Raw genomic sequence first — 19,137 nt, 5'->3', positions numbered from 1 at the left:
GACGTGGGAGGATCACTTGAGCCAGGGAGGTCGAGGCTTCAGTGAGCCATGACTGCACCACAGCACTCGGCCCGGGCGACAGAGAAAGACCCTGTCTCAAAACAAAATGAAATAAAAAGTCTCTCAGAAAGGAGGTCTCAGGGCAGGACAAACCAGGCTCCCATCTGCACAGAAAGAACACAGGGGAAACAAATCCTCCCACTGCCGAGGCCAGACAGGCCTCGGGCTACGTCGAGGGACTGCTGAGCCTGGCTTCCCAACGTGCATGCTCATGAGAACTGGGCTGCCTCTAAGAACCAGATTATATGTTCTTTCCTTTGCTTTTTTTTTTTTTAGAGGCAGGATCTGGCTCTGTTGCCCAGGCTGCTATGCAGAGGCATGATCACGCTCACTGCAGCCTCAACTTCCTGGGCTCAAGTGATTCTCCTGCCTCAGTCTCTCAAGTAGGTAGAACCACTGGTGTGTGCTACCATGCCTGGCTAACTTTTTAATTTTTCTTGTAGAGAAAGGGTCTGTGTGGCCCAGGTTGGTCTCGACCTCTTGGCCTCAAGCAATCCTCCTGCCTCGGCCTCCCAAAGTGCTGGGATTACAAGTATGAGTCACAGTGCCCGGCCTATATTCTCCAAATAAGTGGTTTCCAAATTCATTATTTAGCAATCAAAATAAGAAAACCTCACTTCTCTTTTTAACTTCAAAGATTCTACTCTTGTCGACCCACTTAAAAGCCAGAAATGGAGCCACTTCAGGACTGGCTCCAAAGACCGCTTTTTTATATTTCAGAGGGAATGAAAAGTCAGCTCCGGAATTCGGTCCTGCGCAGGCTGGGCCAATGCTGAGTTTCCCCTCCCGCTTCCATGATTATTAGCAGATGTGCCATGAATCACCACTCAGGGGAGGTGCTGGACGTCAAACTCACGGGTGGCCACCAGAGGGGGCAAGACACACCCGACACTGGCAGAAGTCCCTCGCTGGGACAGAAATGGAGGGCGCAGCACTCCCTACAGCCAAGACCTTCTGATTTCAGACCTGAGGCGGTGGCTTTGCCAATCACTGCCTCCACCCTGAAAATGCCCCTTTATGCACAGCAGGGAACCGAGAAGCCCTCCCAGACCACAGTGCGAGCCCAGGCTACCCTGCACGCTCTCTGTGCTGCTGATGATCGAGTGCAGGGGCTCCTCCTTGTCCTCGGCACTCTGCGTGCTCAACAGCCGTCCTGCCTGGAAGCTCCAGGCCAGATTTCGCCTGGGGCCCAACTGGGCTGTGGTCCTCCGAGGACACAGAATTGGTTTTCCTGAAAAGACAAATAGGCAGAAAGAAGGAGAATTAGGAAGACACAAGAAACAATATGGTAATTCGTCCCATCAAGGGTGTCTAGCAAAAGCTAGTGTAGACACCTCTAAGTCAGGTTGTTGCTGAAAGAGAAATCCACAGAACCAAACGCCACAGTGTCAGGGTGTGGTTTTGGCAAGGAGCCCTCACACACGTCGTCAGCTTAAGATACTGGGTCTTCTCAGAACCGCCGAAGTGAAACTGGAGCGGGTGGGCTGCTGCCTTCTTTTGAGAAGGGGTCTCGCTCTGTCACTGCAATCACAGCTCATTGCAGCCTCGACCTCCCGGGTTCAAGCGATGCCCCTGCCTTCGCCTCACGAGTAGCTGGGACCACAGGCATAGACCACCACACCCCCATAATTTTTAAAAAGTGTTTTGTAGAAACGGGGTTTTGTTATGTTGCCAAGACTAGTCTCGAACTCCTGGGCTCAAACGATCCTCCTGCCTTGGACTTACAAAGAGTTGGGATGACAGGCATGAGCCACCGCGCCCAGCTGACAAGTGCCTGCTGACAGCACTTCCCACATTCACTCACAGGTGAGACCTCCCGTAAACTCAAACCTGCCTCGATACTCGCAGCCCCCACAGAACCCGCAAACTCAAACCTGCCTCGATCCTTGCAACCCCCGCAGAACCCCCCAAACTCAAACCTGTCTCGATGCTCGCAGCCCTAGCAGAACTCGCAGACTCAAACCTGTCTGGATCCTCGCAGCCCCCACAGAACCCGCAAACTCAAACCTGCCTCCATCCTTGCAGCACCCGCAGAAGCCCTCCAAACTCAAACCTGTCTCGATCTTGCAGCCCCCACAGAAACCTCCAAACTCAAACCTGTCTTGATACTCGCAGCCCCTGCAGAACCCGCAAACTCCAACCTGCCTCGACCCTCGCAGCCCCCACAGAACCCGCAGACTCAAACCTGCCTCCATCCTTGCAGCACCCGCAGAAGCCCCCCAAACTCAAACCTGTCTCGATCTTGCAGCCCCCACAGAAACCTCCAAACTCAAACCTGTCTTGATGCTCGCAGCCCCTGCAAACTCAAACCTGCCTCGACCCTCGCAGCCCCCGCAGAACTCCCCAAACTCAAACCTGTCTTGATCCTCGCAGCCCCCGCAGAACCCCCCAAACTCAAACCTGTCTTGATCCTCGCAGCCCCTGCAGAATCCCCCGATGGGCCACACTTCCTTGCTCTTAACAGTCAAGAAAAAAAAATACTCCCGAAAGGGATCCAGATCTTTAAATGTTAATATTCTGAAACTGGCTGGGCGCGGTGGCTCAAGCCTGTAATCCCAGCACTTTGGGAGGCCGAGGCGGGTGGATCACGAGGTCAGGAGATCAAGACCATCCTGGCTAACATGGTGAAACCCCGTCTCTACTAAAAATACAAAAAACTAGCCGGGCGTGGTGGCGGGCGCCTGTAGTCCCAGCTACTCGGAGGCTGAGGCGGGAGAATGGCGTGAACCCGGGAGGCGGAGCTTGCAGTGAGCCGAGATCGCGCCACTGCACTCCAGCCTGGGTGACACAGCAAGACTCCATCTCAAAAAAAAAAAAAAAAAAAAATATTCTGAAACTGTCTCATCATGTTCTAAAAGTTGATTCTTTTCCATGACTTTTTCATCCAAAACAGATTTTTTTTTTTTGAAACGGAGTCTCGCTTTGTCGTCCAGGCTGGAGTCCAGTGGCGCGATCTCGGCTCACTGCAAGCTCTGCTTCCTGGGTTCATGCCATTCTCCTGCCTCCGCCTCCCGAGTAGCTGGGACCACAGGCGCCCGCCACCGCGCCCGGCTAATTTTTCTGTATTTTTAATAGAGACGGGGTTTCACTGTGTTAGCCAGGATGGTCTCTATATTCTGACCTCGTGATCCGCCCGCCTCAGCCTCCCAAAGTGCTGGGATTATAGGTGTGAGCCACCACACCTGCCCAAAACAGATTTTTAAAAAAAAAATAGTGTACTTTAAAAACTGAAAAACAGCTGATGATGGGTTCTACTTTGTAACTAGGAAGGAGACTTGTCTTCTGTAACTTCCTGATCAGCCCAGTGGGCTAAGAAAGTCGCCTGGAGAGTCCAGCAAGGGAGGAAAGCAGCCAGTGTATCTCCAGCCGCATGCAGTTCACCGACGCAGGCCCAGCCTTTGATGCTGCAGAAACCACAGACACTTTCACTCCAACACAGGACAGGACCGACCCAACACCATCACCCACTGACCCCAGGACCACACAACAGGATCCTGCCTTGGTCAGCAGATTTGCAATACACGGTGGCATCAAGGATACGTGGCCAGCCAGCCACGCCGTGTGAAAGTCTAGGCCTAAATGAACCGTATCTAACTGGGAGCCTCTCCTGTTCTTCACAAATTTGTAACGAATACAAAAGATGGACACAGAATATCCAGGAATCAAGGTTTTAAAAATTAACATATCAGCCAAGGGTGAGGTGGCTCACGTCTGTAATCCCAGCAATTTGGGAGGCTGAGGTAGGCAGATCACCTGAGGTCAGCAGTTCAAGATCAGCCTGGCCAACATGGAGAAACCCCGACTACACTAAAAATACCAAAGTTAGCCAAGCGCAGTGGTGTGCACCTGTAATCCCAGCTACTCGGGAGGCTGAGGCAGGGGAATGGCTTGAACCCGGGAAGCGGAGGTTGCAGTGAGCCAAGACTGCATCACTGCGCTTCAGGCTGAGTGACAGAGCAATTGTCTCAAAAAAAAAAAAAAAAAAAAAAAAAAAAAAAAAAAATTAACGTATCAACTTTCACACTCCTAAAAAGTACACAAACTTGGCTATTCTTTTTTTTTTTTTTTTGAGACGAAATCTCGCTCTTGTAGCCAAGGCCGCAGTGCAGTCGTGCGATCTCGGCTCACTGCAACCTCCACCTCCCAGGTTCAAACAATTCTCCTGCCTCAGCCTCCAGAGTAGCTGGGTTTACAGGCACCCGTCACCACACTCAGCTCATTTTGGTATTTTTAGTAGAGACGGGATTTCACCATGTTGGCCAGGCTGGTCTCAAACTCCTGAATTCAGGCGATCTGCCTGCCTCCGCCTCCCAAAGTGCTGGGATTACAGGCATGAGCCACCATGCCTAGTCAAAACTTGCCTATTCTTTAGGTTTATTCCTGGACTTACAAACAGCACAAACCTAGTCTTTTGTTTTCGTTTCTTTGAGATGGAGTCTTGTTCTGTCACCCAGGCTGCAGTGCAGTGATCTCGGCTCACTGCAACCTCCATGTCCCAGGTTCAAGCAATTCTCCTATCTCAGCCTCCCAAGTAGCTGGGACTACAGGCGCCCGCCACCACGCCTGACTAATTTTTGTACTTTTAGTAGAGACGAGGTTTCACTTTATTGGTCAGGCTGGTCTCGAACTATTGACCTCAGGTGATCCACCCACCTAGGCCTCCCAAAGCGCTGGGATTACAGGTGTGAGCCACCACGCCCGGCCAACCCTAGCCTTTATCTCTATGCAGATACCTTAAAAACATCTACCACAATTCAGAAAATATTCAATTTCCAAATCATGTAAATATCCAATTATTTGGGTCTACATAATTTTTACTTTATTCATACAGTTAAAAAAAAAAAAATCCCAGGACATTTCTTCTAGAATTAAATGGTATTTGGTGTTAGAGGAGTTCGTGAATAGTCTACACTACCCCAGGGTGCTGAAGTCTCTGTGCCTCCACCCAAAGCAGAGCCAGCCCTGGGAACACAGGAGGGACGCGTCCAAGTGCCACCCACTACCCACAGAGCGTATCAATGTTTCTGATCATTTGCGTAAAAGAAACACGAAAAGGATAAACCAGAAACTGATGTGACTGTGCATTTTTTGTTTCCTAGGGCTACTGAAACACAGCACCACAAACTAGGCAGTTTCAAAAAGGTCCACAGTCCTGCGTCAGGCATGGTGGCTCACACCTGTAATCCCAGCACCTTGGGAGGCCAAGGCATGAGAATCACTTGAGTCCAGGGGTTTAAGACCTACCTGGGCAACAAAGTGAGGCTCCATCTCTGCAAAACAACACAAAAACGGGCCGGGCGCAGTGGCTCACGCCTGTAATCCCAGCACTTTGGGAGGCCAAGGTGGGCAGATCACAAGGTCACGAGATCAAGACCATCCCAGCTCAAACAGTGAAACCCTGTCTCTACTAAAAATACAAAAAACTAGCCGGGTGTGGTGGCGGGCGCCTGTAGTCCCAGCTACTCGGGAGGCTGAGGCAGGAGAATGGCGTGAACCCAGGAGGCAGAGCTTGCATTGAGCTGAGATCGCACCACTGCACTCCAGCCTGGGCGACAGAGCAAGACCCCATCTCAAAAAAAAATAAAAAAAACACAAACACTAGCCAGGTGTAGTGGTGTGCACCTGTAGTCCTAGCTACTTGGGAGGCTGAGGTGGGAGGATCGCTTGAGCCCAGGATGTTGAGGCGGTAGCAAGCCAAGATCACACTACTGCACTTCCGCACTTCAGCCTGGGTGAGACAGTGAGACCCTGTCTCAGAAAACAAAAAAGGTCCCCGGTTCTGGGCAGGGGTGGTTCCCACAGGAGGTGCTGAGGGAGAGTCCATCCTGCACCTCTCCCCAGCTTCTGGCAGCAGCCGGCATCCTTGGTGTTTCATGGTTTGCAGATGCTCCAGGCTCTGCCTCTTGTACATGGCAAGCTCTTCTCTATGTGGAGTCCTAGCTGTGTCCAAATTTCCCTCTTCTTCTATGGATACCAGGAATACTGGAGTTAAGCCCCATCCCCATGCAGTGTGACCTCATCACAACCTGATACACCTGAAATGACCCAAATAAGCTCACACTCACAGGTACCAGGGATCAGGACGCAAATATATCTTTTTTTTTTTTTTTGAGACAGTCTCGCTCTGTCATCCAGGCTGGAGTACAGTGGCCTGATCTCAGCTCACTGCAACCTCCGCCTCCTGAGTTCAGGCGATTCTCCAGCCTCAGCCTCCCGAGTAGCTGGGATTACAGGCACGCACCACCACGCCCAGCTTCTTGTATTTTTAGAAGAGACGGGGTGGCCGGGCGCGGTGTCTCAAGCCTGTAATCCCAGCACTTTGGGAGGCCGAGACGGGCGGATCACGAGGTCAGGAGATCAAGACCATCCTGGCTAACATGGTGAAACCCCGTCTCTACTAAAAAATACAAAAATCTAGCCGGGCGAGGTGGCGGGCGCCTGTAGTCCCAGCTACTCGGGAGGCTGAGGCAGGAGAATGGCGTGAACCCGGAAGGCGGAGCTTGCAGTGAGCTGAGATCCTGCCATTGCACTCCAGCCTGGGCGACAGAGCGAGACTCCGCCTCAAAAAAAAAAGAAGAGACGGGGTTTCACCATGTTGGCCAGGCTGGTCTCCAACTCGTGACCTCAAGAGATCTACCCACTTTGGCCTCCCAAAGTGCTGGGATTACAGGCATGAGCCACCATACCTGGCCTCTTTTTTAAAAAAAATAAAAATAGAGACAAAGTCTCTCTTTGTTGTCCAGCCTGGTCTTGAACTCCTGAACTCAAGCAATCCTCCCACTTTGGCCTCTCAAAGCACTGGGATGACAGGTATGAGCCACTGTGTCCGGCCTTCGAACCCCACAGCTCGGTTACCTACAGGAGGTGTGTATGAAGCTCCCCGTGGCACAAAGCCAGTAGCTTAAAGTAACAGACACTTCTTCTCCCACAGTCCTGGAAGCAGGAAGTCCAAGATCAAGGTGCCAGTAGGGCTGGTTCCTCCTGAGGCTGGGAGGGTGGGTCTGTTTGCGCCTCTCCCAGCCTCTGCAGCCTCTGGCATAGATTAGGCTTGTGGGTGGTCGTCTTCTCCCTGTGTCTTCCCTGCAGGACGTCTGCCCTTCTCCCTCTACATGTGTCTGTTCAAATGTCCCCATTTTATAAGGACACAGGCATGCTGGATTAGGACCCACTCAAGTGAACTCAACTTGATCACCTGCAAAGACCCTGTTTCCAAACATGGTCACATTCACAGGCTCTGAGAGTTGGGACTTCAACCTCTTTTGTGGGGAGACACACTTCAACCTCCAACCAGCAGAGGTGTGGAAAATGGAAAGAAAGTGGGAAGGGGAACAGGCCGGCAGAGCTGAGGGACGTGACACTTCCACGCACATCTTCCGTATGTCTCTCTCAGAACCATGGTCAGGGTTCTCATACCCCCCCAAAAAAAACATTAATTAGCCAGACATGGTAGCGCACTTGTAGTTATCAGCTACTTGGGAGGCCGAGGTGGGAGGACTGCTTGAACACGGAAGTGGAGGTTGCAGTGAGCCAAGATCGCACCACTGTACTCCAGACTGGGCAACAGAGTGAGACTGTCTCAAAAAAAGAAAAGAAAAAGAAAAAGAAACCATGAAAACAAAACATGGTGCACAGGAACAAAAAATGAAATACAAACAGCAAATACGCACAGCTGTGACAATGACTTCACCACTCTGAAAGAAGAACCAACCCAGAGACTTCAGAAGCGGCCCCTGACCGTACTGGGAAACTGCCCTCGACGGGCGGTGCCACCACCGGGCTCGGGCAGGAGACACGCCCACCGAGAGGTCAGCAGGTCTGAGCCCGACTTACCCATGTGCCAAGATCAAGCGGACAAGCTCATTGTGGCTAACGAGCTGGGGTCCTCACGGTTGAAGAAAAGTCACTGATAAGGAAAGCGGCGGGGAAAATACCTGCGGTGCGGCAACGGAAGTGCAGGCAACAGTACAGGCTCACGACCTTTCCCATGTGTAGACTGGATGCAGAAATCAGTATCAGAGCACTCACACACACATTCCCCCACCCTATCCACCGATGCGTGACAGGGCCCAGGCGCCATGACCCCCCACTTAGGCTACAGAGAGCAAAGTCCAAAAGCTGTTCCAGTTTCAGCACTCTCAAGTCCCACGTCCCAGGGAAAGCCTTTGTCCCGGCAAACTAGGCCGGTTGGTCACCCTACCTGGAAGCCAGATCTTGATTTGTGAATACCTCTCTCCAAAAACAGGAAGCAGAGATCCCCATGGAGCACACAGAGGAGCCTAGGACACCCTGTGGTGTGCAGAAGGACGAGAAAGGACGGGGTGTGTCAGGAGGACACACAGCCCAGCCAGAAGGGCTCCCAGTGGCAGAATCTAGGACAATCTGTGCAGCGAAATAACGACAATAAAGGATTGTAAGCTGTGACCTGGCGAATCAAGCAACCATCGGTGCACACTGAAACAGAGGAGGAGCAGCAGCTCTTCATCACAGCAGAATTCCAATGAATAAAAACAAGGAAGGGCAGCAAACAGCGCACCATCAGGAAACACCACAGGAATAACTGCAGGTATAAACGACTGCTATTTTGAGACAGGGTCTCACTCTGTTGCCCAGGCTGGATCACAATGGCACAATCACAGCTTACTGCAGCCTCGACCTTCCCGGGCTCAGGTCATCTTCCCACCTCAGCCTCCTGAGTAGCTGGGACTACAAGCATGTAATACCACTCCTAAATAATTGTGTGTTTTGTTTTGTTTTTGAGACTGGGTCTCACTGTCGCCCAGGCTGAAGTGCAGTAGAGCGATCTTGGCTCACAACAGCCTCGAGCCCCCAGGTTCAAGTGATTCTCCCACCTCAACCTTCTGAGTAGCTGAGACTACAGGCTCACGCCACCACACCCGGCAAATTTTTGTGTTTTCTGTAGAGACAGGGATTCACCATGTTGCCCAGGCTGGTCTCAAACTCCTGAGCTCAAGTGATCCCCCAGCCTCTGCCTCCCAAGTACGGGGAAGAGAGCCGTTAGACACCTCGCCCAGCCTAAGGTTATGTATTTTAAGTAGTGGTAGATACTGCCAAGTCACACTCCACAGAGATTCTATCAGTTTACGTTACCACCACAATGTACTAAAGTGTGTATCATCCCACATTCCTGCCAAGCCAGTGCTGAGATGAAACTCTTGGATCTTTGCCTATTGGTCAGATAAAATTTACACTGTAGTTTTCACTTACATTTCTCTTATTATAAGCAAAACTGAGCACTGTCCCATATTTTGAAATATTTCCTATTTCCTTTTTTGTTAAGGGACTGTTGGTATCCTCTGATGATTTTTCTGCTACATTTTAAATCTTATTGATTTCCAAGAGCTTTTTATATATTAAGGAAATTAGTCTTTTGGTTGTAAAAGGCTTCCTTATTCTAAGATTAAGCACGATTTCCCCCATGTTTCATTTTTCTAGTCTTTTTGGTTTTTCCCCAATTAATACGCGGAATTTTTTTTTCCCCCGAGACAGACTCTTGCTCTATTGCCCAGAGCTGGAGCACAATGGCATGATCTCAGCTCACTGCAACCTCTGCCTTCCAGGTTCAAGCAATTCTCCTGCCTCAGCCTCCCAAGTAGCTGGGATTACAGGTGCGTGCCACCATGCCTGGCTAATTTTTGTATTTATTTTTATTTTTATTTTTCAGTGGAGACAGGGTTTCACCATGTTGGTCAGGCTGGTCTCAAACTCCTGATCTCGTGATCCGCCCACCTTGGCCTCCCAAAGTGCTGAGATTACAGGCACGAGCCACTGCACCCAGCCTGTATTTTTGAAAGGATTTAATATAATGTTCATGATGGGACGAGTACACAGAAATCCTTACAGTTAGGAAAAAGAAAAAAATAAATCTATATTACCAGCCAGAACTGCAAGACCTCGTATCCTAATTCCAAGATTACATTAATTGACAGCATTGTTAAAAGCAGATTTGACTTCAGGTTATGCAAACTTTATACAACAACTTTTTCTTTTTTTTTTTTTTTTTTTGAGACAGAGTCCCACTCTTTCGCCCAGGCTGGAGTGCAGTGGCATGATCTCGGCTCACTGCAAGCTCTGCCTCCCGGGTTCACGCCATTCTCCTGTCTCAGCCTCCCGAGCAGCTGAGACTACAGGTGCCCACCACCATGCTCAGCTAATTTTTTTATTTTTAGTACAGATGGAGTTTCACTATGTTAGCCAGGATGGTCTCAATCTCCTGACCTCATGATCCACCCGCCTTGGCCTCCCAAAGTGCTGGGATTACAGGCGTGAGCCACCGCGCCCAGCCTCTACAATAACTTTTAACCACTAGGTCAGGTGCAGTGGCTCATGCCTGTAATCCCAGCACTTTGGGAGGCCAAGGTCAGAGGGTCGCTTCAGCTCAGAGGTCTGAGACCAGCCTGGGTAACAAAGTAAAACCCCATCTCTACAAAAAATAGCCAGGTGTGGTGGTGCGTGCCTGTAGTCCCAGCTACTTGGGAGGATCACTTGAGCCTGCAAGGCAGAGGTTGCAGTCAGCCAAGATCACACCACTGTATTTCAGGGTGGGAGATGGAGCCAGGCCCTGTCTCAAAAAAAAATTAAAAATTAAAAAAATAATTAAATAAACCACTAGAGGAGTAAATCTGCCTAAACCAGATACCAAACACGCTATGTGCACAATTTGTCTTTGTGTTTCTCCTACACCCTAAAGGAAAAACCACAAACCTCAATGTCAGACTACAAGGTCTTACTGTTAAACTATCTGGTGGTTTGGAGTCACACAAAATGGGAAGCACTGATAGTCTGAATGTGACACCACACATCCCTCCCCTTCCACCCCCACATCCCTACCCACTACTGCGAGTGCTCATGCAGCTCCTCCACTCTGCAGCCGCAGTCCCAGTAGCTGGGACTCCTTCCCATCCGAGTTGCTGCAGGACCCGGCTGCAGGCCCTCTCTCCCATTAAGGCCTCCCTGGCCCCTGCAGTTCACAATAATCTCTTCCTATGAATTCACTGTACTTACTTTTTATGCTGCCCATTTAACAAATTTTTGCATTGGCCAGGCGCAGTGGCTCACACCTATAACCTCAGCACTTTGGGCGGCCGAGGTGGGTGGATCACTTGAGGTCAGGGGTTCAAGACCAGCCTGACCAACAGGGTGAAACCCCATCTCTACTAAAAATATAAAAATCAGCCGGGCGTGGCGGCAGGTGCCTGTAATCCCCGCTACTCGGGAGGCTGAGACAAGAGAATCACTTGAACCCGGGAGACGGAGGTTGCAGTGAGCCAAGATTATGCCATTGCGCTCCAGCAGCCTGGGCAACAAGAGTGAAACTCTGTCTCAAAAAAAAAAAAAAAGAATTATTCATGTATTTACTATTTCTTTATTAGAAAAGGCTTGCTGTGTCCCCCAGGCTGGAGTGCAGTGGTGCAGTCATGGCTCACTGCAGTCTTGAACTCCTGGGCTCAAGGGACCTTCCTGCTTTACTCTCCTGAATAGCTGGGACTGCAGGTAAGCACCATCACACATGACTAATTAAAATTTTTTTTTTTTTTTTTTTTTTTGTAGAGACAGGGTGTTTCCATGTTGACCAGGCTGGTCTTAAGCTTCTGGTCTCAAGCAATCTTCCCACCTTAGCCTCCCAAAGCTGCTGGGATTACAGGTCTGAGGCGCCATGCCCGGCCTGTGCTGCTCATTTGAAACTGATGCTATATGCCAGCATATGACATCTCCCACTGTTAATTTTTTGGTTAATGTATAATTTATCTCACCAACTTAGGGCAGGGACAAGCTTTTATTTCTCAGTAACACTCTTTGAAGACAGGAAAATCCGTATTTCTTAGTATGCCAAAGCATCTACCACAAAAGCTACTCTTTACAAAAAAAAAATTTTTTTTTTTTGAGATAGAGTTTTCGCTCTCCTTGCCCAGGCTAGAGCGCAATGGCATGATCTCAGCTCACCCCATCCTCCTCCTCCTGGGTTCAAGTGATTCTCCTGCCTCAGCCTCCCAAGTAGCAGGGATTACAAGCATGTGCCACCAGCCTGGCTAATTTTGTATTTTTAGAAGAGACAGGGTTTCTCCATGTTGGTCAGGCTGGTCTCGAACTCCCGACCTCAGGTGATCTGCCCACATAGGCCTCCCAAAGTACTGGTAGTACAGGCGTGAGCCACCCCACCTGGACTTTTGTGTCTGTTTGAGACGCAGTCTCACTCTGTCACCCAGGATGGAGTACACTGGCACAATCTCGGCTCACTGCAAACTCCGCCTCCCAGTTCAAGCCATTCTCGGGTCTCAGCCTCCCGAGTAGCTGGGACTACAGATGCACATCACCACGCCTAGTTAATTTTTTTATTTTTAGTAGAGACGGGGTTTCTCCATGTTGCCCAGGCTGGTCTGGAACTCCTGACCTCAGATGATCCACCCACCTCGGCCTCCCAAAGTGCTGGGATTACAGTTGTGAGCCACCGCACCTGGCAACAAACATAATTTTTTTTTTTTTTTCCATAGACATAAACCTCACTGTGCTCAAGCAAAAGCACATTCAGGGAGCCAAAAGATGGTGCCAGGCGTCCTGCAAGGTCATTTCAAACTCACTTTCAAGATTAAAAACAGGTCAGGCATGGTGTATCACGCCTGTAATCCCAACACTTTGAGAGGCCAAACCAGGTGGATCACTTGAGGCCAGAAGTTTGAAACTAGCCTGGCCAATGGCATGGTGAAACCTCGTCTCTATGAAAAATACAAAAATTAGCTGGGGGTGGTGGCACATGCCTATAATCCTAGCTACTCGGAAGGCTGAGGCGGGAGAATCACTTGAACCCGAGAGGCAGAGGTTGCAGTGGGCCAAGATCTTGCCACTGCACTCCAGCCCACGTGACAAGAGCAAAACTCGGTCTCAAAAAAAAACAAAAACAAAAACAAAAATTAAAAACGGCAACTGCCTACAGGGGTCGCTCAAGTAAGGCAGATGAGGAAGAGCGCACTGCACATGCTCTGTGCTTGAAGAAAAACACCTCTCTGTCCTGTACACCACCCACAGTTCTGTGGTTCTGCCTCTCGATGGCATCTTCAGGTACGCTCTTTACATACACATGCTGAGTATTTTTTTTCAGCTGTGAGAAATGCTCAATTATTTTTCTGAAACTACATGTCTCAATGAGCCTACAATTTTACCACATGCAACACAGAGAATAATTTCACATTTAGATTTAATTCCGCTTCACAGAATGCCCCTTCCTGTACGGCTGCACTGTGTCCCAGCAGAGCTCTATAGGAACTCAGAATGTCAGCAAGATAAGACTACGAGCACCCTCTAGAGAGTCAGCAAGAGCAGGCAGCTTCTGGAGGAGAACTGACATGCGGAAGAAGGGAACAGCACAAAATGAGGACAGGGTGCAATCATGCCACTCATGAGTGGCGAAAACACTAGGAGAAAATGTGTACAATGTATACCTCTAATGGTCATAACATCCAGGTTAGAGACTAGGGCAACCAAAGAAGCAGGAAAGTGAGGGGAGACCCCTGAAAGGAAAGTCAAAGGAAGAGAGCCCCAAATTCTGCAAATAAACTCTCAGAGGTCTCTGCCTGGGCCCCCTGAACCATGCACGTGTGGGGCTACGGGTAAAACAAACAAACCGCTGCCTACGAGAAAGGCTCTGCAGAAGATCCCGCTTGAAAAAAACAACTTTTCAGGAGAACATAACCGAGTTCAGAGACTCCAGAAGATGCATCCCCAATGTCCAGCATGTCATCAAAAATTACTTGACAGAGAAATGGGAAAATGTGACCCCTGCTGAACAGAACAGTTAATTAATGGAGACCAATCCCAAGAAGATCCAGATGTTGGAATCAGAAAGACAAAGATTTAAAAGCAGCCATTACAAAAATACTATGACAAAATAAAATACGCCCAAAATGAAAGATGGGATATTTCAGATGCATAATCTTTAGCTGTAACTCTAGATATAAAAAGTATATATACAGACCAGGCGCGGTGGCTCACACATGTAATCCCAGCACTTTGGGAGGCAAAGGAGGGCAGATCACGAGGTCAGGAGATCGAGACCATCCTGGCTAACATGGTGAAACCACGTCTCTACTAAAAATACAAAAAATTAGCCAGGCGTGGTGGCGGGCACCTATAGTCCCAGCTACTCAGGAGGCTGAGACAGAAGAATGGTGTGAACCCGGGAGGCAGAGTTTGCAGTGAGTCGAGATCGCACCACTGCACTCCAGCCTGGGCGACAGAGCAAGGCTCCATCTCAAAAAATATATATATATATAAATATATATAATGAATATATACAATAAAAATACATATATTATATAAATATATATGAATATATATAAAATACACACACACAAAACCTGAACGTACACACACACACACACACAAAACCTGACTTTTTTTACTGGAAAGGCTTAGTTGGGCATAGTGGTACATACACATTTGTAATCTCAGAAACTTGGGAGGCTGAGGCAGGAGGACTGCTTGAGGCCAGGAGTTTGAGACCAGCCTGGGCAATATAGTAGACCCTGTCTCAAAAAAAAAAATTAAAAATTACTGGATGGGCACAATAGAATGAAAATGTCAGAGAAGTCTGTGAACTTAACAACAGAAATTATTCAATATAAAACAGAGAGGAAAAAAATTCAGGGCCAGGCACAGTGGCTCATGCCTGTAATCCCAGCACTTTGGGAGACCAAGGAGGGTGGATCACCTGAGGTCAGGAGTTCAAGACAAGCCTGGCCAAGATGGTGAAACCCCATCTCTACTAAAAATATAAAACGTAGCTGGGCATGGTGAAACGTAGCTGGGCATGGTGGCAGGCCCCTGTAATCCCAGCTACTCGGGAGGCTGAGGCAGGAGAACTGCCTGAATCAGGAGGTGGAGGTTGCAGTGAGCTGACACTGCGTCACTGCACTCCAGCTTAGGCAACAGAGTGAGACTCCGTTTCAAAAAAAAAAAATGAAAAAAAGGCTGGGTGCGGTGGCTCAAGCCGGTAATCCCAGCACTTTGGGAGGCCGAGATGGGCGGATCACCAGGTCAGGAGATCAAAATCATCCTGGCTAACACGGTGAAACCCCGTCTCTACTAAAAAATATGAAAAAAAACTAGCCAGGCAAGGTGGCGGGTGCCTGTAGTCCCAGCTACTCGGGAGGCTGAGGCAGGAGAATGGTGTGAACCCGGAAGGCGGAGCCTGCAGTGAGCCGAGATCACGTCACTGCACTCCAGGCTGGGTGACAGAGCGAGACTCCGTCTCAAAAAAAAAAAAAAGAAAAAAAAAATTCAGAACAAATGAACAAGGCCTCAGGATATCTGCAACAACAGAAACAAGTTTACCATACATGTAACTGGAGTGTCAGAAGAAGAGAAAGATAATGGGACAGAAAAAAAAAATCTGAATAAATAAAAAAACAAAATTTTTCCCCAAATTTGGTTAAAGACATAAATTTAAAGATTCAAAAAGCTCCATGAACCACTAACAGGAAAATACCAAAGAAAAACATCTAGATGTATTGGCCGGGTGCAGTGGCTCAAGCCTGTAATCCCAGTACTTTGGGAGGCCGAGATGGGTGGATCACGAGGTCAGGAGGTCGAGACCATCCTGGGTAACATGGTGAAACCCCATCTCTACTAAAAAATACAAAAAAACTAGCCAGGCGAGGTGATGGGTGCCTGTAGTCCCAGCTACTCGGGAGGCTGAGGCAGGAGAACGGCGTAAACCTGGGAGGCGGAGCTTTCAGTGAGCTGAGATCCGGCCACTGCACTCCAGCCTGGGCGACAGAGCAAGACTCTGCCTCTAAAGAAAAAAAAGAAAAACATCTAGATATATCATAAACAAACTGTTGAAAACCAAAGAAAACAGAAAGTTTTGGAAGGAGCCAGAGGAAAAAGACATATTCCACAGGAGAAGAATGACAGCTAACTCTTCACCAGAAATGATGGAGACCAGAAGACAATGGTAGAGCATCTTTAAAGCCTTCAACAGCAGATGTGCACTAAAAGAAATGTTGCAATTCTTCAGGCTGAATGAAAATCCTATCTGATGGGAACCTAGATCTTCAGCAAGGAATGCAGAGTATCAGTAATGGTAACCTGAGATAAAAAGTATTTTTCTCAGTCAGGCATGGTGGCTCACGCCTGTAATCCCAGCACTCTGGGAGGCCAACGCAGGTGGATCATGAGGTCACGAGTTCGAGACCAGCCTAGCCAACATGGTGAAACCCTGTCTCTACTAAAAATACAAAAATTAGCCAGGTGTGGTAGTGTGTGCCTGTAATCCTAGCTACTTGGGAGGATGAGGCAGGAGAATCGCTTGAACCTGGGAGGCAGAGGTACAGTGACCCGAGATCAAGCCACTGCACTCCAACCTGGGGGACAAAAGCAAGACTTCGCCTCAAAAAAAAAAAAAAAAAATTAGCTGGCTGTGGTGGCACCTATAATCCCAGCTACTCAGGGGGCTGAGGCAGGAGAATCGCTTGAACGCCGGAGGTGGAGGTTGCAGTGAGCCAAGATCACGCCACTGCACTCCAGCCTCAGCAACAGAGAGAGACTCCGTCTCAAGAACAACAAAAAACTATTCTTCTGAGTCCAGGCGCAGTGGCTCACGCCTGTAATCCCAGCACTTTGGGAGGCCAAGGAGGGCAGATCACCTGAGGTCAGGGAGTTCGAGATCAGCCTAGCCAACATGGTGAAACCTCATCTCTAATAAAAATACAAAAAGTTAGCCAGGCACGGTGGCATATACCTGTAATCCCACCTCTGTAGGAAGCTGAAGCAGGAGAATCGCTTGAACTCAGCAAGTGGGGAGGCTGCAGTGAGCCAAGATCATGCCACCAGACTCCAGCCTGAGCAACCGAGTGAGACTCCATCTCAAAAAAAAAAAAAAAAAAGTACTTTTCTCTTAATATATTTTAACTATATATGACAGGCTAGGTGCAGTGGCTCATGCCATAATCCCAACACTTTGGGAAGCCAAAGAAGGCGGATCACCTGAGGCCAGAAGTTCAAAACCACTGGCCAACATAGTGAAATCCCGTCTCTACTAAAAATGAAAAAAATTAGCTGGGCGTGGTGGTGGGCGCCTGTAGTCGCAGCTACTGTGGAGGCTGAGGCAGGAGAATCACTGGAGCCCGGGAGGCAGAGGTTACAGTGAGCCAAAATCATGCCACTGCGCTCCAGCCTGGGTGACAGAGTGAGATTTCATCTCAAAAAAAATAAATAAATAAATAAATAAAATATGACAGTCGAAAGCAAAACTTAAAGTATTATCTTGTGGTATTTGTAACATATGTGAGTGTGATGCACATGACAACTATAACATAAAAGATGGGGTGGGGAAGAGAATTCATGTATACAGTTACAAGGTTTTGACATTTTACATGAAGTATTGTAATACTAATTCTAAATTAGACTACGACAACGGTGCTTATTTCTTTAAAAAAAATTGTTTTAGATGGGTGCCTAGCTATGTTGCCCAGGTTGGTCTCAAACTCTGGGGCTCAAGGGATCCTCCTGCCTCGGCCTCCCAAAGTGCGGGGATTACAGGAGTGAGCCACCGCACCTGGCCAAGGGGGCATATTTCAAACACCAGAGTAACCAGAAGAATCACTTTAAAAAGCATTAGATAAACCACAATGGAAATCTCAAATATATTTAATTAATAAGGAAAGGAAAAATGGAAAAAATCCAAAAGGACAAATAAAAGGCAAATAATAAAATAGTAGCAATAAATCCAACTACATCAATATTTACTCTTATATTAATGAACTGAACTCTTATTGTAAGGCAAGGATTGTCGGAATTAATAAAGGAAGACCTAATTGTATGCTATCTACAAGACACTTTAAATATAAAGAAAAAGATACACTGAGGACAAATGAATGGAAAAATACACACCATCCAAAAAGTGTGTTTAAGAAGGCTGGAGTGGCTCTATTAATATCAAGTAAAATATATTTCAAAATAAAAAACATTATTAGGAAAAAAGGAGGATATTTCAGAATACTACAAGGAACAGTTCATCAGGAAAATGCAATCACAAGTATGTATTTGCCTAATAACAGAGTTTCAAAATATATGAAGTTAAAATGGAAAGAATGAAAGAAAAAACAATTCCACAATCATAGTTGGAGATCTTAACACTCCTCTCCCAACAACTGACAGAACCAAACCAAAACACAAAACAGAAGCCAGGCATAGTGGCTCATGCTTGTAATCCCAGCACTTTGGGAGGCTGACACAGGACAGTCGCTTGAACCCTAGAGACAGAGGTTGCAGTAAGCCAAGATCGCGCCACTGCTCTCCAGACGGGGTGACAGAGAGATCCTGTCCCCCCCAAAAAAAAGAAAAAATAGAAAGCCAGCCAGTCCAGAAGAAAAACCTGGGGCAAAAAATATGAACGGCATTTCACAGTGGCTACAGAAGGCAAAGAAACAGCAAACTATGTACGAACACAGCAAGCTCTCTACGAGCTCTGAAGTAACAGAACACAGAGAAGGGTGTGTCCCTGAGGGAAGATGTACATCTGCACTTACTACAGTAGTATAAGTAAGTAGTGGCAGGACCCACAGGTAATTAATAGTAATTATGAAGGCAGCAGGTGCTCTGAGCAGCAGCAAGGCTTCTCAATGTTTACCTGTTCACATGGTTTCGGCTTTTCAATCAAACCATATTTATTTATTCAAAACAGATATTAAATTATAAAAAACATGAGGCTGCCCGGTGCAGTGGCTCACGACTGTAATCCCAGCACTTTGGGAGGCCGAGGCGGGTGAATCACAAAGTCAGGAGTTCGAGACCAGCCAGGCCAACATGGTGAAACCATGTCTCTACTAAAAATACAAAAATTAGCTGGGTGTGGTGGCGTGTGCCTGTAATCCCAGGCTGGGCGACACAGCGAGACTCCATCTCAGGGGGTGCAAAAAAATATGAGGCTGTCACAAAAGTGCTAATGTTTTCCCTGCTGTCAATGTTGAGGTCACGTGAAAGCTGGTATGGACACATCGGATGAGGAATTCAGTCTGAGGGCCTCTCAGGAGCCAAGGCCCAATGACCAGGCTAAGTGGACCC

At 48.2% G+C, this 19,137-nt stretch overlaps 1 protein-coding gene across 1 annotated transcript in view; it reads right to left on the bottom strand.

Annotated features, from left to right (window-relative positions):
• Positions 1-19,137, bottom strand: part of TRAP1 (TNF receptor associated protein 1) — a 70,897-nt gene that overhangs the window by 36,042 nt on the left and 15,718 nt on the right. Inside the window, exon 2 of the mRNA XM_010376039.1 lies at positions 1,133-1,291. Coding sequence (XP_010374341.1) covers positions 1,133-1,291 — 159 coding nt within the window. The remainder of the gene's footprint in view (positions 1-1,132; positions 1,292-19,137) is intronic.

This window comes from Rhinopithecus roxellana, chromosome 20, assembly GCF_007565055.1.
Source record: "Rhinopithecus roxellana isolate Shanxi Qingling chromosome 20, ASM756505v1, whole genome shotgun sequence".
NCBI classification, from domain to species: Eukaryota; Metazoa; Chordata; class Mammalia; order Primates; family Cercopithecidae; genus Rhinopithecus; species Rhinopithecus roxellana.
This window is presented reverse-complemented; position numbering and strand designations above follow the sequence as displayed.